We start from the raw sequence: 24,963 nt of genomic DNA, 5'->3' as shown, positions 1-24,963 counted from the left end.
CTCATTTCAAAACACACTTATAAAATCAGTACTGGGTGTGTCCATAAGAAGGTGCTTTAAAGCTTCCAGATTATTCTAGAAAAAGCAAGAAAGCCGCAAGGATCCAGACTGCAAAAGCAAAGCGAAAGAAGGTGAAGGTGACTTTGCAGGCGGCTGGGGGTGGGGGGAGGGGTGGGGGGGGGCGGGGGACCTGAGGTCGGTCACTTGCGGATGGTCTGACCAGTCGGAGCCGGTGGAGGCCCAGCCACCCAGGAGAGATGCACATCTCCTTTCATGGCGATGGGAACAGCCGGGAACAGCTTCCAGACGCCAACCAATGCTGTTGGCTACAAATAATAAACGACCCCAGCTCCTAGTCACGTCAGCATGTTATATGAGGAGTGGGGGGACTGAGGGGTCTCATGTATCGAAAATCTGCATAAATTGAGGTAGAAAAAAATTAATGGACATGGCAGAATGAGAGCTTCTGAGAGAAGTCATTTGAATAAATTCTATTTAGTTTTCAGTCAAACTTTCAAATGGGCTAAGAAATGCAAATTTAAACTCAGATACAGAAATGTCTTCAGGATACACAACCAGGCGTAGGCAGCTCTCTAAAGAATGCCAAGAGGAACCGCCCTCGGCCTCAGCTGGGGGAGAAGGGAAGGTTGCAGATGGGCGACCTGAAGGATGAACCTTCTCAGTGAAATGCACACGGTGCACACGCAGAACGCCCACCTGGTGTCGGGGGAAGGGCCCGAAGTCATCCCTAGAGTCCCACGTGAGGGCCCCTACGTCCTCCGTGGCTTCTTGTCTTTGCATCTCATGTGTCTCTTTCTTTCCTCCTAATAATATATTTCCGACCATTTTTGCACAACTATGTTTGAATCCGTGCCAATCGGCTCTCTGCAGCTCCCAGGAATATCAATGTGATCATGAAACTGTGGGTCATGAGTGCTGAGGAGATCAGTCTAAACACGACAAGGGTCTCACATCCTGGGCTAGGAGCCGAGGACCAGCGGCCGAGACTAACCTAACCGTCCTGCCGTCCTCGGATGGAGGACAGGTCTGTGTCCGTAGTTCACTGGAATGTCTGCCTCTGAGCTGGGTTAGGGTCCATGGCCAGGTCCCGTTTGTTCACAGCTCCATTGGACATAGAAACTGTGCCCTCCTGGTTATGTCACAGGCTGTTGGTTGTAAGTAACGTGAATGGCAGTGCACCTGTTGCATCTGAGAGAACCCCAGCCGCCTGCAGCTCCCCTATCGGACAGAAGTTAAGGACTTGGGGATTTGTTTGCTTTTGCATATGATATGCACCATGAAATGGTGGATAAACAAGAGTGGGGTAACAGCATCACAAGAGTACTGTGTGCTGAAGCAGACACTTTCTAGAAAAGAAAAGCGAACTTGGCAAAAATAAGTCCTCTAATCTTTAAAAAAGAAGTGTCCTGATATAAGCATATCGTTGTTTTTTATTGATTTCAGAGGAAGGGAGAGGGAGAGGAAGAGGGAGAGGAAGAGGGAGAGGGAGAGGGAGAGGGAGAGGGAGAGGGAGAGGGAGAGGGAGAGGGAGAGGGAGAGGGAGAGGGAGAGGGAGAGGGAGAGGGAGAGGGAGAGGGAGAGGGAGAGGGAGAGAGAGAGAGGGAGAAACATCAATGATGAGAGAAACATCAATTGGCTGCCTCCTGCATGCCCCCTATTGGGGATGGAACCCACAACCCGGGCTGGGAATCGAACCTTGACCTCCTGGTTCATAGGTCCACACTCAACCATTGAGCCACACTGGCCAGGTCTCAGCATATTGTTTTTAAACCACTTGCAAGGAGCACATAAGGGTTCCGGTGGGTTCGGAAGCAAGGAAAGTCCAGACAAGCCCTGCAAAGCCCTGGCTCGTGTTTGTGCAGAACTGTGTGGTGTGGCCACAGCACTCATCTGTTCCAGGCTGCCCCTGAGTGACGGAGCTGAGCCGCTGGGGGCCTCTGACTCAGCCCCTCCAGGGCCAGGAGAGGGAGCTGGGCCGGGTCTGCTTGGAGCTGCATTCTTTATGAGAGACTTGAACCAAATAGCAACAGCGAAGGGTAGATGACCCCCTTGTCTACCCAGAGACCGCGGCCTCTGCTGGCTCCGCAGCGCTGCTCCCCGGAGGTCAGAGGCCAGACCGCAGTCCACGGCCTGTCAGGCCGCTGGCCCCTGACCCAGCTGTGCAGAAGCGCCTCCGGCTTCTCAGGGCAGCGCTCTGTTTTCCTCCGACTGTTAAATTATACATAAGACTTGTGAACATCCTTTCTCCTTCAAAAAGACAAGGCGGTACCATGAGCGCTTCAGGGCTCTGGAATTCAGTAATAATGGTCTTTTCTAAAATAAACGGGTGAGGTGAGAGGACTCGACCAGCCGTCACGGGACACGCGGTCCGAACTGTTTGGAAGGGACGGCGAGGAGCAGGTTAAATCCCAACAGTGACGTCCCGCGAAGGGACAGGACCTTCATTCCTTTTCAGCGGTGCCTTCAACAACCCCTAGGAAGCTCCTTCTCCCTGCAGCCACGGAAGTGCAGGTAGAAAAGGAATGCCCCTCCCCTGGTTGAGTTGTTCAGTGGGTTAGAGCATCCTCAGATAGGCCAAGGTTGTGGGTTCTATCCCTGGTCTGGGCACATAGAAGAATCAACTAATGAATGCACAAACAAGTGGAACAACAAATCTCTCTCTCTCTCTCTCAATAGATAAATAAAAAAAATTTTTTGAAGGTAGAGTCCGTGCCCTAAAAGGGCTTTTATGCTAGAGAAGAAAATAATATCCCTGAAATGCCGTCTCCCTGGCCTACGCCCGGTTTCCAGGGCGATCACAGATTTCTGAGGATGTTTTGTAAATTAAATCGTAAGAATTCCTGGGGCTCCCTGAGGACCCTGAACTGCAGTGCATCTACAACAAGAATTAGTCTCTGCTAGGCTCTTGAATTCCTGAAATAATTCTTCCCATTTCATGGTTATGGTTAGTGGTGTTGGAGATGTGATTCCAAATTTGGGGGGACAGTCAGTTGGAAAATGCCAATGAGACGGGTGGGGGAGGGGAGTTGAGCTGGGGAGCCACTCTGGGCCCACAGGAAGGTTAATGAATTACTGATAAGGAAAACTAAAGCGTGTGGGTGGGCTGGAGCCAGCTGGCTCCGAGACGACCGCCTGGAGATAAGGCTGGAATTGGGGCTGGAAAAGGTGGAAAGGGCCTTGAAGTCTGATCGCGGGGCTTTGAGATGCTGGACGAGAGTCAGATACTTGCTGCTGACACCAGGAGCGGGTTATTTCTCTGGCCTCCGTTTCCCCTATGAGATGGGCTTATGTTAAGGTTAAGAGACAACGTCTGTTAAAACGGTCCTGTCTGCGAAGAGTCCATGAGGAGGTGGCCACAGTGACAGGCGGCCACCAGGGTTCTGAGCCACAGGTGGAGGGTGAGACTCAGAGGCCATCAGGGAAATGCAGGCGATGTGGGGTGGGTGATAAGACCCCAAAGAGGACGATGCTTCATCGCTGTAAGCAGCGGTAAATGAGCGAACACGGGGAAGAAGTCGGGTTTCATAGACATTGATATACATATTAAAATCAGAGTAATTGTAAGACATGATGGTCAATTCCAACATTTGGTTGGAAAAAAATCTGGTTTAGAGAGTAAAAGCCACAGTTCCTAAACAACTGAATCAAATTAATTTGGGTGTAGAGGCTACAAGTGAGAAGAAAAAGGAATTAATATCACAGTGGCTTCTGCACGCTGGCTCCTCACCGCCATCAGGTGTAATCCTCACCACAACCCCACAGCGTGGGTTCTAGACCCATTTGTAGAGGAGGACACTGCAGGGGGGCGGGGGGCGCAGGGCCTGAGCAGAGGGCACCCTGCACAGGTGCCCCTGGAGGGGCTGCCTTGGCCTCGCCCACCTGGCGAGCGGGTCTGCACGCTTAGTGAGGCCCAAACAGGAAGCTGCCAGAACACATAACAAACTCCATTTTCTATGATCTGCCCAGTAAATTAATAGATGACCACGCAGCCTGGTCCTTGTCCTGTCTCACTAGTGATCGGTGAATTCCCTGACCCAGGGACTGAGCCCCGAGACCCATTTTCCACTGTGACCCTTAACCTGCATGCCCCGCACACGCCTGCACACATGTGTGCACGCCTACACACCCCTGCACACCTGTAAGCCCCTGCACACTCCTGCACACCTGCACACCTGCACACCTGCATGCCCCTGCACACGCCTGCACACATGTGTGCACACCTACACACCCCTGCACATGCCTGCACACCTGTAAGCCCCTGCACACTCCTGCACACCTGCACACCTGCACACCTGCATGCCCCTGCACACGCCTGCACACATGTGTGCACACCTACACACCCCTGCACATGCCTGCACACCTGTAAGCCCCTGCACACTCCTGCACACATGTGTGCCACCTACACACCCCTGCACACACCTGCACACATGTGTGCACACCTACACACCGCTGCACAGGCCTGCACACCTGTAAGCCCCTGCACACTCCTGCACGCACATGTACACATGCACACACTCCTCTGTGTCCCATGCTCTGATATTTGTTAGGAGAGCCTAATAGAGGCCTTTTTTCTATTGCTGTTTGGGACGTAATAATCTGATCTAATTGAAAGTGATCCCACAGTTTGGACATTTTTCATGTTCTCATTTGTATAAAAAAGAAAAAACCCTCCACTTGCTGCACAGCTTCTCTGGGTGAAGAAGCCGTGAATTTCCAAGTGCGCTGTGCCTCCCTGGGCGCCGTCCCTGGGTGCCGTCCCCACACTGGGGGCGCTGGGGGAGGTCACCCAGATTCACTGGCAGAGGCTTTCACGCCTGCAGTTAAGAAGCCTGTTTATTCCAAAAAAAAAAAAAGTTCCCTGAAAGAGAAGAATCCACACAGCAAAATAGGAAACTGAATTACAGGAAAATCTGAGAAAGAACAATCGACATTGACCTGAGACATATCCTGATCAAGTTACTATGATTCAAGACTAAAGGAATTCTTTAGACATTCGAGCAAAAGTCAGTCATTTCAGGAGACAGAATAAAACTGCCCCACCCTGTGCATGTGCCATAGGTGCCGGAAGGGTGTCACAGAGTCCTGAGGGGAGAAAGCGTCCCCCTTCCGCCCCGGGCAGGCCAAGTGGTAGTTACAGTGTCGGGAAAATAAGGAGATAGTCTAGTCTCAAGAACTCATGCTCCTTCCTGAAAGAATTTCTTCACCGTGAGGTGGAGCCAACCCAGGCCTCAGAACGGAGGAGCTGTTGTCGGAGGACGGCTAATGCAAACACCGAGTCCACTTAGGCACAAGAACCGTGGTTGTGAAATAGAATGCAAACACTGTAAACCCCGGAAGGTAAAAGTAAGAGAGCGGACAAAATCGGAAACTGGGACATGGGAGCGGAAGAAAGCACAACTGTGCTGATTTCTTCTTCTTGTAATTTCGCAAGTCGTCCCGTCTAAGATTAAAATGCACAGTAAACTTTTTTAAAAAGAAGCCTGTTGATTCCAAATTGTTTCTCCGCAGAGTCTGATCCATCACGTACCTACCCGGTGAGCACTTGGGAAATGACCGAACGCACCCACTTGGGAATTATAGACCTGCGTGAAGCAGTGCTGTGTGTTGGCCCATCGTGGCCGGGGCGGCATCGGGTCCTAAGACGCTCTTAGAGTCGGAGTGCGTGTGCTGGGCCATCTCGGCCCCATCGAGCTCCGCGAGGCATTTAGGTTCAGGGTCTCCCTGGCGGCCCGAAGGCTTGCGAGTTGTTTTGCTTAAAAGAAACATGTGTTAATGCAAAGAGCACTCAGACCTGTAAAGAATTTTGTGAGTTTATTTGAGCCAAACTGTCCACATATGCTGGGAAGCAGAACCTCAACGAATTGAGACCATGCTCCGGAGAATGGCGGGTACATCTGCAGTTATACGTTGCAATCAAAGGAAAGGACGCAGGTGGGGTACATGAAATCACTGGTGATAGATTACGGAGGTGGGAGAAAGCAAAGTGGGGAGACCTCTGGGCTGGGATAAAAGTGAAATGACGGGCATGTGCTTCTTTTACACAGATGGCTACCGGACAGTTTAACATAATTCACCGTTGACAATTACCTCGGTAACAATCACAATGAGGGAATGTCCTGGTGCCATTTGTTGTGCCCTGAGGGGTGGGGGGGGGAAGGAAGTTACAAGTTACCCAGACATCTTACAGGTATGTTATCATCGAGGCAAAAATGGGCTCAGTAAAGATCTAAGTTGATCTTTGTCAGGGAAAATACTGGCCTAGGACATGACTACCCAGCATAACCTGTTTGTAGTTAAATATTTAATTTTCAGACCATCTTTTGTGGTTATTTTAGCTCTTTGAGCTTGCACAACCGCCATGCAGGCCTTCCCTGAACTAGTCAGGTTAGCATATGGCCTCTTTCATCCACACATGTCACATGAGCAAATGTCACGGTTTCTACAGAAATGCCCTGTGTCCCTTCTGTTGGCCAACACACTGAGCATGCAAACTGTCAAATGATAGGAAGATCTGAAAGAAAAGACAAATGAGACATGGCCAAAAAAAGTGTATTTTTAAATGAAGCTAATTAAATACGTAATTGAGCAAGTAAATTCTGCAGCCGGACAAACAGCATTCCCGACGCATAACCTCCTCCAGATCCTGAGGGGCCCTGGCCGCTGAACGGAATTGCACATTTAAGAGTCACTGCTGCCTCCCTCTCGCCACCCCCACCAGCCATGCCCACCGTGGCTTCCTGTGTCCTCAGGATAGGGTGCCCTGCCCAGCCCCACTTGGAACACCCCTGCTCGTTCCCTGGCTCGTTTCTCTCGCTCCCCCTCGCCCCTGAAGCTCTGGCGACAGGGGCTGCGGTGGCCCAGCCGGCCCCTGCACTGACTCACAGCGCCCTTCCTCTCGCTCCTGCGGGCACGGAGGCGCCCCGGTCCAGGGCACATTCCTAGGCTCCTGCCCTGTGGACCTGGCCCGCTGTGTCCCCATCAGTCAGGGTCCTGGTGTCAATCGCTGGACTTAGCTCACAGTTGGACCCTCTGTGTGTGGTTCCTCGTCCCCCATCAGACTGCGTTTTCTTGGGGACGAGGAGTTCCTGTGGTCAGTGCCCAGCAGCTGTTTCATCAACGCTGAGTGAAGGCCCACGCGCTGCAGGATGCGATAGAAGCCCGGTTGTGTGCTAGGTGGTGCCAAAGAAGTCTCTGATATTCAGATACTTAATAACATTTAAATATGGGTGCTTGGCTCTAGTGTAACGGCCTGTGGGTTAACGCCTTGTGACAGGTGCTGCTCAAGAAGTGTCCTCAGGGAACTCGGAAATTCAGACGAGTGAGAGCAAGTGATTCTGCTGAGAACTCAGGCTGCACAGAACAATGGGTAACCTAATTGAACGGGTTGGCAATAAAATACAGATTTTAAGTGGCTCTGGAGTCAGATAAGCCTGGCTTAGAATTCGTTTATCATCGTGACCTTGAGCCAAGTATTGACCTCTCTGAGCATCAGCTTCTTATCATTCCCGCCTCCTAGGCTCGCCACTAAGTGAGCTAACACATGCTTAGCACACTAAGCCCTGAGTCACTGGTAACTACTGTTTCACTGTTGAAGGATCCGCTTTAATGGGCAGATCTGGGGGAAGCTGGGGCTCCTGGCGCGGGTGGGGTCAGCATTGACAAAAGGAAGGAGGCTGGGGAACACGCCTTGCTGAGGAGGAAGCAACAGCAAGTGGAATTTAATTCAATAACCTGGCAGCCAAGAACATTTGATCAAAGCTGCTGGCCTGGGCCTGAGGAAACGGTTGATTTTAGGGTCAGGAGACCTGGTTCAAGCTCTGCCCCTTCTGACCTCGCCCTGTAGCCCCAGGCTCGGTGTCCTCATCCGTAACGAGGTGCCGCCTCCGCTCCGCTGGCCCATGTCACTGAGGAACGTCTCTTTTCCACACGTTGGGCTGGACCCCCAGGTCCTTCTCAACAGTTTGCCGAGCAGCTATTTCCAGCGCGTGAACTGGCTCCCGGCTCCGGGGAAGCTCCTGGCCATCTCTCGCCGGGCGGTCATCAATGTTCTCCGGCCGCACTAGGAATCCTGGACTCTTAGGTCACTGAACATGAGTGTTGTGCCAGAATACCCATATCGCTATTGAGTGGGTTGCTTTAGAGAAATCCACTGGTCTAACTCATGCATAGACCTCAGGCGGTGGGCTGTGAGGTAATAATAATTCACGTGCGTCAGCGTAAAGCTTGCATAAATTCAGTGACGACTGCAAAGGCTGTTCCTGTGTGTTCACCGCTAACCGCTCTGGGTTTCGTTGGGTTTCAGATCTGAAAGTTCACCTGCAGACCACCGATTACGGCAACTTCTTGGCTAATCAAACGAATCCCCTCACGGTTTCCAAAATCGACACAGAGATGAGGCGGAAGCTGTGCGGGGAGTTCGAGTATTTCCGGAATCACTCCCTGGAGCCGCTGAGCACCTTCTTCACCTACATGACGTGAGTGGCGGCCGTGGGCGGTTCTAGACCTTTCCTGTTGCTCTCAGGTCTGAATGCGTCCCAACCTCAGCAACTGCAGGGCTCAGGGGCCGCATCCCACGGTGAGAAACCAGACTTCAGTGTTAACAGTGTGACCGTGGTGGTGGCCCCTCAGATAAAGCTTGTCTTCCATTTCCTTTTTTCAAACGCCCAGTGGAGCTGATGCGGAAAGTGTGTGCTGGGACTGGCGGGGACACCGTGTGACATTGTGGGGTCACTTGTGGTGCCGCTGAAATATCACAGATTGCTCTTCAGGCCACAGCTGCCCTTCCCGGTCCCCTCGCGACGGATAAGGAGCCCCGCGCAGTTAGGAGTGTCTGTGTTTATCCTTCTCTGTCACCAGTGGTCACAGTCTTTCAGTGCAAAGGCCCTGCTTCTAAAAAATGCTGAGCCGGCCGGCGTGCTCAGGGGTGGAGCATCAACCTATGAACCAGGAGGTCACAGTTGGATTCCCGGTCAGGGCACATGCTCAGGTTTAGGGCTCAATCCCCAGTAGGGGTTGTGCAGGAGGCAGCTGATCAACGATTCTCTCTCATCATTGATGTTTCTCTCTCTCCCTCTCTCCTCCTCTCTGAAATCAATAAAAATATATCTATATATCTATATCTATATATCTATATCTATATCTATATCTATATCTATAAATCTCTCTCTCTCTCTCTCTCTCTCTCTCTCTCTATATATATATATATATATATGTATATATATATATATATATACTAGAGGCCCGGTGCACAAAAATTTGTGCACTCGGGGGGGGAGGGGGGTCCCTCAGCCTGGCCTGTGCCCTCTCGCAGTCTGGGACCCCTCAGGAGATAACGACCTGCTGGCTTAGGCCTGCTCCCAGGTGGCAGAGGGCATGCCCAATCCCTAGGTGCAGCCCCTGGTCAGGCTCAGAGCAGGGCCGATTGGGGAGTTGGGGTGCCGCCCCCTGTCATGCACAGAGCAGGGCAGATCGGAAGGTTGCGATGCCACCCTCAGTCACGCTCAGGGTACCACCGATTGGGGGTTGGGGCACCACCCCTTGTCACACTCAAAGCAGGGTGGATGGGGAAGTTGTGGCGCCACCCCCTGTCACGCACAGAACAGGGCCAATCAGGGGGTTGGGGCACTGCCCCCTGGCACTCACAGAGCAGGGCCCATCAGGGGGGTTGGGGCTCCTTACCCTGTTAGGCACAGAGCAGGGTCTATCAGGGGGTTGGGGAGCTCCCCCCTGTCATGCACAGAGCAGGGCCGATCAGGGGGTTGAGGAGCTCCCCCTGTCACTCACAAAGTAGGGCCGATAGGGGAGTTGGGGCACTGCACCCTGTCACACTCAGGCAGGGCCGATGGGGAGGTTATGGCTCTACCCTGTCACACACAGAGCAGGGCCTGTGGGGGGGGGGGGTTGGGGCACTGCCCTCTATCACCCACACAGCAGGGCCAATCAGGGGGTTGGGGCGCCACACCCTGTCACACACAGAGCCGCAGGGCGATTAGGGGGTTGGGGAGCTCCCCCCCCTATCAGGCACAGAGCAGGGCTGATCAGGGGGTAGGGGCGCCACACCCTGTCACGAACAAAGCAGGCAGATAGGGAGGTTGTGGCCCCGCCCCCTGTCACAAACAGAGCCACAGGGCGATCAGGGGATTTGGGCGCTGCCCCCTGTCACACTGATTCCGGTGCCGGGAGGCATATTACCCTTTTACTATATAGGATAGAGGCCTGGTGCACTGGTGGGGCCAGCTGGTTTCCCCTGAAGGGTGTCCTGGATCAGGGTGGGGGTCCCCACTGTGGTGCCTGGCCAGCTTGGATGAGGGGATGATGGCTGTTTGCAGGTGGTCACATCCCCTTCAGGGTGGGGGTCCCCACTGTGGTGCCTGGCCAGTCTGGGTGAGGGGCTGAGGGCTGTTTTCAGGCTGGCGGATGACTGAAGCTCCCAACTGCTCCTTTTTTTCTTTTTTCTTTTTTTTTATTCTGGGCCAGCTTTAGCTCTGAGGCTTGGCTCCAGCTCTGAGGCCTCGGCTGCTGAAAGCAGGTATCTGGTTTGTTTGGGTTCTATAATCGAAACACTGTTTCAACTCCACCTCTGAGATCCTGGCTGGCTGAAAACAGGTTTCTGGGGTTTTGTTTAGCTTCTATATTTGTAACAATGTTTCAAACTGCAAGCTCAGAGGCCAGCAGCAGCAGGCAGGGAATGTTGGCTTCCTCCATCACTGAAGCAAGCAAGCCTCCTGTTCACTTCAAGGTGCCTGGCTGCCAGCCGCCATCTTGGCTGGCAGTTAATTTGCATATCGCCCTGATTAGCCAATGGGAAGGGTAGCGGAGGTACGGCTAATTACCATGTTTCTCTTTTATTAGATAGGATATTCCCCAGCCAGTTTGGCTCAGTGGATAAATCATTGGCCTGCAAACTGAAGGGTCCCAGGTTTGATTCCAGTCAAGGGCACATGCCTGGGTTGCAGGCTCAATCTCCAATGGGGAGTGTGCAGGAGGCAGCGGATCAAAGATTCTCTCTCATCACTATGTTTCTATCTCTTTCACACAATATTAAATGTGCTTTCATTAGTCCAGTAACTAAATTATATCCAGCACTCAAAAACTTTGCGCCCCGCCCCCCCCCAGTGGCAAGCAGGGAGCCATGGTCGGCAGCATCTGGACCGTGTTGCGTGCGTGCAATGTAGACGCCCTGTACAGCACTATGAATATGAGCCAGGCCCTCGACAGGCTCAGAAAGGCATAAATGAAAATCTCCCTCACCCCTGACTGGATGTCCCCTGTCTGGAATCAGTAGGCAGTATAGCCACTGGATGTTTGTGGCATCCATGTTCACCCCTGTAATTAGTAGCACGTTACAGAGCTAGAAAAACCCTCCCAGACAACTCAGAATTTCATGTTATGTGGCCTGGTGTGTTGGCGATTTCTTAGCCAATATGTTAGGGGTAAAGACCACCAGAGGCCAGTCCCGCAGCGAGTGCTGCCGTTGGGTGGCCGATGCCACGTGACATCAGCAACATTTGTGTCGGAGGGTTTAGGGTGTTGGTTTAATGTTGTGGGTGTGGAAAAGTGTAGGTTGCCATCTCTACAGCAGTTCCCTGAGTGGGTTACAAGATCTTTCCTTTGCTCTCCCTCACCTTTCGGGTTAGGCATCAATCGACCACCAGGGGGCATGACTGATCACAGTAACCCCTTCTCCAAAGCACTGCACTCCCCCTCAACTGTTCCGGGAGAGGTTGGAGGCCTCCTGGACTCTGCTGCTGAGCCAGATGGCCCCTCATTTGATCTTATTGGCTTTATCCCTTTCATTTATTTTTTAAATATATTTTTATTGATTTCAGAGAGGAAAGGAGAGGGATAGAGAGATAAACATCAATGATGAGAGAGCATCATTGAATAGCTGCCTCCTGCACACCCCACACGAGATAGAGCCTACAACCCAGGCATGTGCCCTGACGGGGAATCGAACTGAGACCTCCTGGCTCATAGGTCAACACTCAGCCTCCGAGCCACGCGGCTGGGCTGTTGGCTTTCTCTTTCTAATAAAAAAGAAGAACGTGTACTTTTTAAAAAAAATTTTTATTTCATTGTTTAAAGTATTATAGATAGTAGTACATGTGTCTCTTTTTTCCCCCTTGACCTTCCCTGAACGTGTACTTTTTATTTTTTTATTTTTTAAAAATATATTTTATTGATTTTTTACAGAGAGGAAGGGAGAGGGATAGAGAGTTAGAAACATCGATGAGAGAGAAACATCCATCAGCTGCCTTCTGCACACCCCCTACTGGGGATGTGCCCGCAACCAAGGTACATGCCCTTGACCGGAATCGAACCTGGGACCCTTGAGTCCGCAGACCGATGCTCTATCCACTGAGCCAAACCGGTCAGGGCAGAACGTGTACTTTTTAAGAGTTGGGTTGTTGTTTTTTAATGTATTGGGGTGACATTGGTTAGTAGAATGACATAGCTCGCAGGTGTACAATTCTATAATATATCATCTGTATGTTGTACTGTGTGCTCACCACCCCAGCCAAGTCTCCTTCCATCCCCATTTATCCGTCTTTATCTTCTTCTACCGCCCCCGCCCCTCCCCTCTGGTGATCACCAGGCTGTTGTCTGTGTCTATGAGTTTTTTGTTTTGTTTTAACTTATGTAGTGCTTTCTACAAACCAACATTCGCATAATCATTAAATGTATTACTTTTTGTTAATCCTCACCCAAGGATATATTTTTCATTGATTTTTAGAGAGAGTAGAAGGAAGGGAGGGAGAAGTGGGGAGAGAGAGAAACATTGATGTGAGAGAGACACATCATGAATGCACCCTGAATGCACCTGAGCAGGGCTGGGGATTGAATCTGCAACCCTGCGGTGCGAGAGTGATGCTCTAACCACAGAGCAACACCGGCCAGGGCTATTAAATTTATTTATTTTTATTTTTTAATATTTTTTATTGATTTCAGAGAGGAAGGGAGGGAGAGAGAGATAGAAACATCAATGATGAGAGAGAATTATTGATTGGCTGCCTCCTGCATGCCCCCATGGGGGATCAAGCCTGAAACCTGGGCGTGTGCCCTGACCAGGAATCCAACTGTGACCTCCTGGTTCATAGTTCAATGCTCAACTGTTGAGCCATGCTGGTCAGGCTATTAAGTTTATTTGATGTCCACAACAGCACAACAACCCTACCAGGTGGCACTAATATTACTGACAGTTTAGAAATAAGGAAATAGATAAGGACTGTACGTCAGTACCCCAGTTCCCAAAGACCAGAGACCAGAGGTAACCACTCATAAGTTTATTGCAGATCTTTCCAAATATTTTTGTAAAAAATAGAAATATGTGTGTGTAAACAAAGAAATATAAATATGTGTATATATACAATTTTACATACACTAGGGCAGTGGGCGGCAAACTCATTAGTCAACAGAGCCAAATATCAACAGTACGATTGAAATTTCTTTTGAGAGCCAAATTTTTTAAACTTAAACTATATAGGTAGGTACATTGTTATTAACTTAATTAGGGTACTCCTAAGGCTTAGGAAGAGCCACAGTCAAGGGGCCAAAGAGCCGCATGTGGCTCGCGAGCTGCAGTTTGCCGACCACGGCACTAGGGGACCAGTGCACGAATTCGTGAACCTTAAAAGGAACTGTGGGCTGCGAGGCTGCAGTGGGCACAGGGGCAGGTCTCAGCCCATCCTCCGTGCCCCCTCCCGGCCCCTCCCACCGCGCCCCTGGTCCCCTGTCTGCCAGCAGCCCCACTCCCGCTGCCGCTGCTCCCATGCGCTGACAGTGCAGAGTGATTGGGGCCGGCGCCGTCAGCAGGTGTGAGTGGAGGCTGCTGTCCTGATCACCCTCAGGAGCAGGGGGAGGTGGAGAAGCCCTCAGGGGCAATCAGGGTCAGTAGCTGCCACTCGCACCTGCTGATGGCACCGAGCAATCGGGACTGGCGCCAGGCACCAGCAGCGGGTGCAAGCAGTGGCTCCGATGCCGGCAGTGGATGCAAGCAGGGTGGGACTACAGCATGTGGGACAAAGAATTTTCAGTAACCACCAGAGGCTTGCCCTGATGACAGCGACCAGCGCCCCGCTTTGGTGTGGCACCCCTGCTCACCTGCTCCACCATCCCTCAGCAGCCAATGCCTGCCATGTTCCATGTTCTGATGTCTGCTGCTGACGCCTGCCATGTTCCGCATGCACCCCCTGGTGGTCAGCGCACGTCATAGCAACTGTTTGTTTGGTTGTTCCACTGTACGGTCTATTTGCATATCAAGGTTCTATATATAGACTAGAGGCCTGGTGCACAAAATTCATGCACTGGGCGGGGGGGGGGGGGTGCCTTCAGCCCGGCCTGCGCCCTCTCACAGTCCGGGACCCCTTGCTCCTTACAGCCCATCTGCATGCTGCTCCTTACTGCTAGGCTTGCTGCTCCTTAGTGCTGCCGCCCCTGCACTCGCCAGCCGTGAGCCCTGCTTCTGGCTGAGCAGCGCTCCTCCTGTGGGAGCTCACTAACAACCAGGGGGCAGCTCCTGTGTTGAGCATCTGCCCCCTGGTGGTCAGTGCACATCATAGTGACTGGTCATTCTTTTTGTTTTTTTAACGGAAGGGCTTGACCACAGGTGCCCTGGCAGCGTCAGACGATCCCTCAGAATGGGGCCAGACCAATCCCTAGGGGCAGGTCCCTGGGCCAAGTGTCCTGGAGCTCAGGCAGCCACAGTGGGCTTTTTTTTTTTTTTAATATATTTTATTGATTTCTTTTTTTTTTTTTTTTTTTTTTTTTTTTTTTGCAACTGGTCATTCTTGTCTTTCTGCCATAATAGTCGCTTAGGCTTTTATTATAGAGATAGTAGGTTTCATTGTTTGTTTTAGAACAAGGAGATCATATTATATGTATCACATAATTCAATTTGTCTTTTTCATGTACTCTATGAAGAATTTTCTACATAGATTATACAGAGCTATCTTATTCAAGGCATATATTGTATTGCCTTGTGTGGGGTGTGCCATCACTTATTTAACTGTTCTGCCTTTGCCCAGCTAGGTGGTTTCATTTCTTTGCTATTTCATTTAATGCTGCCACAGACTTCATTGTACATATATCAGGCTTTCTCGAGCCAGAACTTCTTTGGGATGGATTCCCAGCAGTGAAATTGCTCTGTCAACGGATATGCGATTTTTGATTTTGATAGATACTGCACATGTCTCCGTTCTTGTTTCTCTCCTGTCCTCTCGGCTGCTTGTTCTTTCCTGGGCATAAGGAATGCGATTCTCTCAAACCCGTCACGCTGGTGTCTTGAGTGAGGCAGGTGAGAGCTGCCCCCTCTGTTCCCAACGGGGTGCAGAGCAGGTGACGGTCAGCACTCCGCCCTCACCCCTCTGACTGGCACGAAGAATCGCTTGCTGGTGTTCCCTATGAGTCACCTCATGTTCACAAACGTGGCCAGGAAAGGGCCACCTTGGAGCCATCTCCTGGATGGAAAAGGGTAGAAAAGGCAAGGACGAGGCAGCGATGACCCCAGAAAGGGGTCGGGGCAGGTGCCAGGGAGCAGTCAGCTCCTTCACTTCTGCTTGCCCAGCGGGCACCAGAGTTCACTGACTGTCCCCACAGAGAGAAGGTGTGTAACCGATTGAAAAGCATCATCGCGTTCGTGTTCAGGTCCCTTGGAGGCCACAGATAGGTACTGAACAAAGACCCGTCTTCACGGATATTAGAACGAGTACAGATGGTAGGCGTTCTGTCTACACGACCCTATTTGAGATGAACGTGTAAAGGGACTTGCCCAAAAGCAATGGGATTAGGGCTTACCTCAGGGGTCCTCAAACTTTTTAAACAGGGGGCCAGTTCACTGTCCCTCAGACCGTTGGAGGGCCGGACTATAGTTTAAAAAAAAACTATGAACAAATTCCTATGCACACTGCACATATCTTATTTTGAAGTAAAAAAACAAAATGGGAACAAATACAATATTTGTATTTGCATGTGGCCCGCGGGCCGTAGTTTGAGGACCCCTGGCTTACCTCCTCGGACATGTAGTGAATATCTGAGTGGATGAGCTGACTTGTCCTCTTGTTCACCGTTGTTAATACCAATATATATCGAAGGTTCATTTCGCCCTGGGATAAATAGAAATGAAAAGTGCAGAGAGAAAAAGTCACTTCTAGCGGGAGACACTTGGAAAGCTTAATGAGAAATGTGGCACCTGAGTGTGGTCTGAGGGGCAGGAGTGGTCTCAGCGACTCTCAGTCGGGGGAGGGGAGCAAGCCTCTGAGAAAGCAGGACAGAGGCTGGTGCAGGAAAGGGCGGCGCTTGGAGGTGCCTTTCACCTAAACGCCTGCTGCTGAGAGCGGGACTGTAGGGAGTCTGAGGTGCAAGGGGAAGGTTCCCTCGCTTTTTCAGAGCCCCCAGGATTGGGGGATGCTCCTAGGATTTGGGGGGAGTGCTCCTAGGAAATGGGGGGATGCTCCTAGGATTTGGGGGGTGCTCCTAGGATTTGGGGGGAGTGCTCCTATGATTTGGGGGGTGCTCCTAGGATTTGGGGATGCTCCTAGGATTTGAGGGGTGCTCCTAGGATTTGGGGGTGCTCCCAGGAGTTTGGGGGGTGCTCCCAGGAATTTGGGGTGAATGATGCTCATCACTCTTGTTCTAAATATGCTGTTACTTCTGAGGAATTTTTCAGTGTTTTCTTTTGCTAAAAGAAAAAAAATGAGTGTGAGAGCAAAATGAATTGCTTTCTATGATTGTTTTAATTTTCACTTTTCTCTATTTAAAAAGGGAAAGTTCAGAGAAGTCAGAAAATGTCAAATTTCAGGAGGGCGCAGAATATTTCTGAGGAGATTCTTTTTTTATTTTTTAACACTTTTTAAAATTGATTGTTAAAGATAGAGAGGAAGTGAGAGGGAGAAACATCAATGTGAGCGAGAATCATTGATCTGCTGCCTCCTGCACGTTCCCTACCAGGGATGGAGCCCACAACCTGGCCATGTGCCCTGACTGGGAATCGAACCTGCAACCTTGCGGTGCACGGTCGACACCCAACCAACTGAGCCACGCCAGCCAGGGCTGTGGGGGAGACTCTAGCTCTCAACAGGCTATTTAGCAAATCTGACCCAAAGGCAGCCTGTCCCGGGCGAGCTGTGGAGTTGGCGTTGGATTGAACGAACTGGAGCAAAAAGACACGTTTGCAATGTCATCGAGGCGAGCTCGGCCCTCCTGTCAGGTCCCGAGGAGGACCCGTTGGGCCTGTTACGGGTAGATGGGCAGGTTTTAGAGAAGAAGTTCACTGGCAATGAAATTACTTAACGTGGACCAAATGTATTTCACACACACCCAGTCCTTCCCATGAAAATGGCTCCTGACTCTGCATGTATGTCCCCGTCCCTGTATGTACCTCCCACGTGGACAAGTGTGACCTGGCAGACGGCACATGTCCTGGTCCTGGCACCGAATTGTCGCCGAGAACGCGGTTGCGTGTTGCAGACCCAGCCTCTCAGGTGGAGGGAACCCTGTAGCTCAGTCCTGAGAGGGGGCGGGGCGGGCGGAGTCACGGTGCCTTAGGGATGGTCTGCTGTGGCCACGGCGTTTGCCAGCTGCTTGCTGTCCAGTCCCCCTACGGGACGCCCAGCCCGTTCTGAGGTCTCCATGTGACACAGGGGCAGGCCTTTCATGTGTCAAAGCAAGTATCATGGGTGATGACTAGCTAACCAGCAACGTTTCAAGTTTAATGAACACATTCCCCAAAAGATAACACGAAGCCTCCTAGAGTTCACAAATCTCAAAGGGAACAGTCTATAAAACAAGGGCCACACAAGCGTAACTCTAGGGCTACAAGATGCAAAACAGGATGGTGACAAATGTCATGAAATGGGCATAAGTCAGACTTTGAGCGAACGTTGCAACAGGTAAATGGTTCATGGTCTGTGGGCGTTCCGGTCTTCACGCCTCACCCGGATAAATAGCCCTCATCTTCTACGAGCAACAGGTGAGTTTAGCAAGGATTCTATTGACTAGAACTAACTGTAAAACACAGAGATGTAGAAATCTGAGGCTGAGCAAGGAGGGAACGTGCAGGGCAGATCTTTTACACGAGAGATTGCGGGCTGGTTGTTTTCTGCTCCTTTTCCTCCATAGTCCCGTTTACAGGAACATCTTGTTCTGGGACTGGGACCCTCCTTAGCCAAAGTCACTGCCCAGGGCTTTCCGGTGTGTGTGTGTGTGTGTGTGTGTGTGTGTGTGAGTCCTGTGTCCCCAGGTGCGGAGACGCCCCTCCAGATGAGGAGGCCGCTGGCACGGAGCCCGTGCGCCCGTCCTGTCTCAGGGCCTGGCTCCACCGCGGGGCAGCTCGGGGTCACCCACTTTCCCCGGGAAGCACCGCCCGGCGTCTCCCGTGGGTGCGTGTGGCCGGGTGCGTGTTCCCCTGACGGCCGTGCCTTCCTCCAGGTGCGCCTACATGATCGACAACGTGATTCTGCTGGTGAGCGGCGCGCTGCAGAAGAAGTCCGTGCGGGACCTGCTGGGGCGGTGCCACCCGCTGGGCCGCTTCTCCGAGATGGAGGCCGTCAACATCGCGGACACGCCGTCCGACCTCTTCCACGCGGTCCTGGTGGAGACGCCCTTAGGTACGAACATGGGGCGGCGCTCGCTGCCTGTGTGGTCACTGCCATTGGGAAGTGTACCCCCATGTCACCGTGTCCCCATGAGCACAGCACCAGTGGAGAGGGTGCTGGGAGTGGGGGGCCTGAGGAGCCGTCCGGCCCAGCCCTCCTTCCTCAGCCAGACAGGACGCCCCTGCAGTAACCTAGCCGGGAGGGAGCGGCTCAGCTCCAGCGCCACCCGCTGTGCCGGACCCTGGTGGAGCCCTCCCTTCCGAGGTGCAGTTTAGAATCAGCGCCTCTCCTTCCCTGTAGTCGCCGGGCTGCACAGGCTTCCAGAGGGCGCAGGTGTTGGGCGCCCAGGAGTCCATCAGCCCTGATGGCACGGAGATGCCACCAGCGCTGCCCACGCGTTGTTGTGAGGAGGTCTGCACAGGAGCGATGCCCTGCTGATCATTTGGCAAAATAGTCGCCATTTTGCACAAAAGTTTTAGAGAAAAATACATGTGTCATCAAGTGCCCGGTGCTGCGGTGCAGGTCCCAGGAGGGAGGGGTCTGGCACGGACGCGGCTCAGCCTGTCCCACCAGGCACGTGGGCAGTTCGGTCCCCTCCGCCCCACTGCAGAGCTCTGAACGCGAAATAAGACGTAAATAAGTACAACTCCGTGCTCGGCACAAAGTAAGGGCACGGAAGGTAAGTGTTGCCACTGGGTGGCGGGAGACGGCGGACGTGAGCCTGGACGTGGGCGCGGCCCACGCTGGGCACCCGCTAGGTCAGTGAGCCGCGTGCTGCGCCACGCAGCCGTGAATGCTTAAGGAGCGGTCCGGGCGGTGCTGCGTGGCCATCCTGCCGGTGGAAACCCTGTGTCCTCCTCGTGAGCAAGGCAGTGCGTTCAGGAGACTCTCCGCTTGCAGTCCTGCTTTTCACTGACTCACCTGTGATCACTTCTGTTCCAGCGCCATTCTTCCAAGACTGCATGTCTGAGAACACACTCGATGAGCTGAACATTGAAGTTCTGCGCAATAAGCTGTACAAGGTAACTGCTGTCTTTACTGCACACGCCGTCCTAGCCAGGGCTCTTGTCAGACGCAATGCCCCCCCTCCCCCCACCCCCCGCCCCCCATGCACGGCGAGGCGAGGCGAGGCCTGTTGGAGCATGTGTGTCCGCTCCCCGGGCAGGAGGTGGCTGAGAGGAGGTCACAGCCCATGCTCTGGGTCCCCAGGCCTGGCTGGAGCGTCAAGGTGGCGATGGGCAGGTGGACAGGAAGCAGCCGGCATTTACAGGGCGCCTTGTTAGGCAGAGCTCACCTCTGTCCTCCATTCTGTGAGAGTCCTGGATGCCGGCTAACCTGTCCCACAGTTGTAATCCACTGACAGTGGGCAGCGTACCGAGATGACCAGCTAGCGGGGCGTCCTAGGTGCCACTGGCATAATCTGGCCACGGACTGACTGAACAGTGCCACCCCCGTCCAGGCCTCGCTGTGTAACAGGCGCTGAGTAAGCTCTGTCCACAGCGCCTTCGGACATTCTCCCAGAGCAGCTGAATGAACGTGGGCGCCACCCTCTGTGCAGCACGCCCTCCCCGAAGCACTGCATTGCAGGCATCGTCCTGGTTATGAATATGGGCTACAGGAGGCTCCCTGACACAGCCAGCGGAAGGCCCTGTCCAAGCAATGCAGAGGCGCTAATCCAATCTACCCAGCAAAACGGTGTGGCTCCTCTCCTCAGACAGGACCAGGGGGCGTGGGGTGAGGCGACGTGGCGAAGCAGTTCCCTAGTGAGTGCAGTGTGGGCTCGGGCCCAGGTGGCGGTGACTGCAGCCAGGCCTGCCTTCCACCCCGTGCTCAGAGCCCCCCGTGCGCCTCCTGAGAGGGGACCAGAGCGGGAGTCTTTACTGAGCTGTGAAAGGGCTTGGCACTCTTGGTAGAGGAGCCAGAACAGCCAAGTGAGGTCACCGAGATCCACGCAGAAAAGCGATGGTAAGTGGTTTCGAGGCGAGATAAGCACAACTGTGTTCTTTCAGCCTGTGCCACGGGTGTTAGTGGGAACACTTCCCCCATCTACTCTCTCCCCTGGGAGAAGTGGTTCAACTCCATGAAAGCGCTGAATACACCATGAAAAGCAGATCTAGACACGTCCACAAGGAGCAGATGGTCACCCTGTTGCTTTATGGTCTCTTCTTTTCCAGTCTTACCTGGAGGCGTTCTATAACTTCTGTAAGGATCATGGTGACGTCACAGCAGAAGTCATGTGCCCCATTCTCGAGGTGAGAAAGCGTCCGTGATGCGTTCATGCCAAACGTGTGCTTCCACGTGTTTCATTGCTGTCATTGGACTGATGCTGCTGTATCGCAGAAGCCCCTTTATCTAAAGTGAAGTGAGCAATGCGTTTTGCTCTCTGTATGTCATTTGATGTCTTCCGTTAACAGTGGTATTTTCTGGCCCTGGCTGGGTGGCTACGTTGGTTGCAGGTTCGATTCCAGGTCAGGGCACATACCTAGATCGAGGGTTCTTTCCTTGGTTGGACATATAAGGAAGGCAACAGATCTCTCTCTCTCTCTCTCTCTCTCTCATCAGTAAAAACATATCCTTGGGTGAGGATTCAAAAAAAAGAGTGATTTTCCAAGTTTCCTACATTGAAGAGTTGTTTTAGATTTAGAAAATAACACATAACAATGTGATCGTGCTTGCTGTATAATATGAAGAAAGGTCATAATTAGTGAGAAATTAGTAAGCTATGGCAATTACACGCTATAGGAATCAGAAGGACCCCCAGCTTCCCCCCAGTGAGGGGACATGGTCCCTGTAGAAGCCCTCCCCTAAAGGCCGCGCGTGCACCCAGCGCGGGGGGAGGGACTGGGGAGGGCTCAGCGTTGGCTTCGGCTTCTCTGACAGGAGCTATTATACGTCTTAACTCCCTTTGTCGTCAAAGGGGAACCTCATCTGTGCCCGAGGCCTTTTGTTTCAAACATCACTGCTCGGAAAGCCAGGCATTGAGGGCCTCGGGCATCTGGGCACAGCTGGCGTTCAACGCAGCCTCTGGCTGGCTTCCTCAGACACTTGGACTTAAAAATTAATGTATAATTTAAATAAATATATAACTTAAAATAAATATGTAACCTAATTTTTATTGATTGGAGAGAGAGAGAGAGAGAGAGGAGAGTAACATCGATCAATTGTCCCACTTATCTATGTGTTCATTGGTTGACTCTTGCATGAGCCCTGAGTGTGGATCGAACCCGCAACCTTGGCATATCAAGACAACGCTCCAACCAACTGCGCACCAGCCAGGGCAGGATAGAATTTAATTCTAAGTTATACTGGTATATTCCGGGTTTAGAAAAGCCCTGTGAAAACAATTTTTATCCAAAGACTACCTTTCATCATTAGGTTATCTCTTGCTCTGACTTCATTGGTGGGCAGATCCTTGAATATGGATCAATGACTTCTGAACTCAAGAGAAACCTGAGGAGAACTACCCTTTAGGCAAAAGGGCGGGGGTGCGGCACCTGAATACCTTCACCTGCACGTGGTGTAGTGCACGGTACTGACAGCACCTGAATACCTTCACCTGCACGTGGTGTAGTGCACGGTACTGACGGCACCTGAATACCTTCACCTGCGCGTGGTGTAGCGCACAGTCCTGGCGGCACCTGGCGGCATTAGTTCCCCTAAAGCAGCTCATCCCCCCAGGGTCACAGCTAGAGACACTGCCGTCCCTGTGGGAACGGAAAGTGAGCAGCCTGAGAGGTGTGTCACTGGCCACTCCAACGGGTCTTTTTCCTCGTCTGTTCCACCCAGAGGTGGGGGGCTCGATGAGTAAGGAACTTTTTAAGGTGCACACAACGTCAGGAAGTGCGCGTCTCTCCGGACTTCTGGTCACATCACACACATCGGCAGCCTGGTGACCCGATGGAGCGCTGTCCCTTCTTCTCATGAATTTAATTACGAGCCGCGCTCGAAGCAGCCACATTATCCAGGGCTCAAACACAGTGTCCGCATTCCTAATTCCCATGGCTTAGAAATGGTTCTTACACTTTACACCAGGGGTCCTCAAACTACGGCTCGCGGGCCACATGCAAATACAAATATTGTATTTGTTCCCGTTTTGTTTTTTTACTTCAAAATAAGATATGTGCAGTGTGCATAGGAATTTGTTCATAGTTGTTTTTTAAACTATATAGTCCGGCCCTCCAACGGTCTGAGGGACAGTGAACTGGCCCCCTGTTTAAAAAGTTTGAGGACACCTGCTTTACACCAACAAAAGTGAAATCGGAGTCACGTTGAAACAAAAGGTATACAGCAGCACTGGGACCAGCCAACACTCAGTACGTGCCAGACACTGTCCTAAACGTCACATACATGGATTCCCTTGGACTTCAACATAGCACAGAGATGAGTAGTTTAGCATCTATTTTTCAAGACGGGTAATTGAGGCACAGAGGCCTGATGTCACAGTTAGTGGAGGCCAGGATGGGAACTCGGGCATCCTGGCCCCCGGCTCCAGTTCCTACATGTTCATCCGCCTCTGCATTAAGTGCACAATCCTTCCCCACAGGAAGGCTGAGCTATAAGCAGGATCACGGCGCGTGGGCTGCAGGGCCCCAGAACCCCACGAGAATGGTCTCTGGGCAAGGACCGCGTAGGCCTGAACGCAGGCTGTCACTGGGCCGGTGGGACCGGCTGCTGAGTCCCAGGTTCTCACAGCCACTTCCTGTCCCTTAACCTACCACGCTAGGTTAGGTTTTTCTCAAGCTGCGATAAAAACAAAAATCCATTTAACCGTCTTCATACATTTTTGTAGAAACATCAGTTACATGTGGCATGCTATTCTAATGTTTTTTAAAATATATTTTTATTGATTTCAGAGAGGAAGGGAGAGGGAGAGAGAGATAGAAACATCAATGATGAGAGAGAATCATTGATCGGCTGCCTCCTGCACACCCCACACTGGGGCTCGAGCCCCAACCCAGGCACGTGCCCTGACCCAGAATCAAACCGTGACCTCCTGGTTCCTAGGTCGACACTCATCCACTGAGCCACACCAGCCGGGCTGATTATAACGTTTCTTGATGTGACCAGATTTGTCAGGTTTATAGCAGCATTAGATCACGTAACCTCCCCTTTATCTGTGTAGTTTATGAAGTTCTCACGCATGTGGTCTCGTGCTCTCTCGTGTGACAGGACAGACTCACAGGTGGAGGGTGTTACCTGGGCTTGCATTCGAACATTTGACTGAATTTCAAGACTGTGACTTCATATAGAAAGTTAGCTTGTGTCCAGGGCACCCCTGCTGTCTGTGTGGCTAATGCCACAGGACAAAGAGCCCAGAACATGCGGTCTGGTCTCCTGGTCAGTACACAGCTGACAAGCCCGGCCTGCTTCCAGTTCTCGTCACTGTCTTCCACGGCCCTGGGCCACCACAGCTCCCTGCTCTGTCCTTCACCGCTGCTCCCTGCAGCTGTCCCCCACCTCCCTGCGCTGTCCCCACCCCTGCTCCCTGCACTGTCCCCCACCCCTGCCCCCTGCGCTGTCCTCCACGGCCCCCGGCCCACCCCTGCTTCCTCCAGATGTGAACGGGCGAGAACAGGTGGCTTGACAGCCCAGCTCTACCGGTGCAGCTGACAGTGACTTGGAAGAAGTCCCAGAGTACAGTCACCTTCTGCAACAGCAAAAGGCTGTGGTTTCAGAATGAACGGGTGTTTGTAAGGAGGCGTGAGGGAAAGGACCGGATTCTGACGTACCTGCACCCACAGGCGCTGCCCGTGCGCCCTCCAGCCAGGGTGTCGGACGCGGACGGTCTGCCTCTTACAGTTCCCATTGCATCTTCTCACCCCCGCAGGCGGGAGGGAGCCAGGCAGAACAAGGGGAGTCACCAGCTACTGGGTCCAAGGAAGTCATCACCGGGGAGGGGGAACTAGCAGGGCTTTCTGTGAAAAGGGGGTCTGTGGCCCCTCAAAACGCAGGGAGGATCTCAACAGGTCGAGTTCTGAGTGGAGCCCGTGCGGTGCAGGCTGCGGAGACGTGTTCCCCGAGGGGAGAACGGAGACGTGTTCCCGAGGGGAGAACGGAGACGTGTTCCCGAGGGGAGAACGGAGACGTGTTCCCAAGGGGAGAACGGAGACGTGTTCCCAAGGGGAGAACGGAGACGTGTTCCCAAGGGGAGAACGCAGACGTGTTCCCAAGGGGAGAACGCAGACGTGTTCCCAAGGGGAGAACACAGACGTGGCTGCTCAGTAGGCTGTCTGGGGCGTGGCCCTCTCCCGGCGCAGCCCTGACCCCCCCCTCCCCCCGACCCTGAGGAGGCGCACTGAGGACCTGCCCATCAACTCACTCCCGCCCGGCGCCATGTGGAGGTTCCTTTGCC

The 24,963-nt window shown here is 52.5% G+C and overlaps 1 protein-coding gene across 1 annotated transcript in view; it reads left to right on the top strand.

Moving 5' to 3' along the window:
- The first annotated feature begins 669 nt into the window (after positions 1 to 669).
- ATP6V0D2 (ATPase H+ transporting V0 subunit d2) overlaps positions 670 to 24,963 on the top strand; it is a 29,107-nt gene continuing 4,813 nt past the window's right edge. The window contains exons 1-5 of the mRNA XM_006100714.2: positions 670 to 760; positions 8,324 to 8,495; positions 18,445 to 18,623; positions 19,554 to 19,633; positions 20,786 to 20,863. Coding sequence (XP_006100776.1) covers positions 670 to 760; positions 8,324 to 8,495; positions 18,445 to 18,623; positions 19,554 to 19,633; positions 20,786 to 20,863 — 600 coding nt within the window. The remainder of the gene's footprint in view (positions 761 to 8,323; positions 8,496 to 18,444; positions 18,624 to 19,553; positions 19,634 to 20,785; positions 20,864 to 24,963) is intronic.

This window comes from Myotis lucifugus, unplaced genomic scaffold (assembly GCF_000147115.1).
Source record: "Myotis lucifugus unplaced genomic scaffold, Myoluc2.0 scaffold_327, whole genome shotgun sequence".
In the NCBI taxonomy this organism is placed as follows: domain Eukaryota; kingdom Metazoa; phylum Chordata; class Mammalia; order Chiroptera; family Vespertilionidae; genus Myotis; species Myotis lucifugus.
Note: the sequence above shows the minus strand (reverse complement) of the source record. Positions and strands in the feature narration are given on the sequence as shown.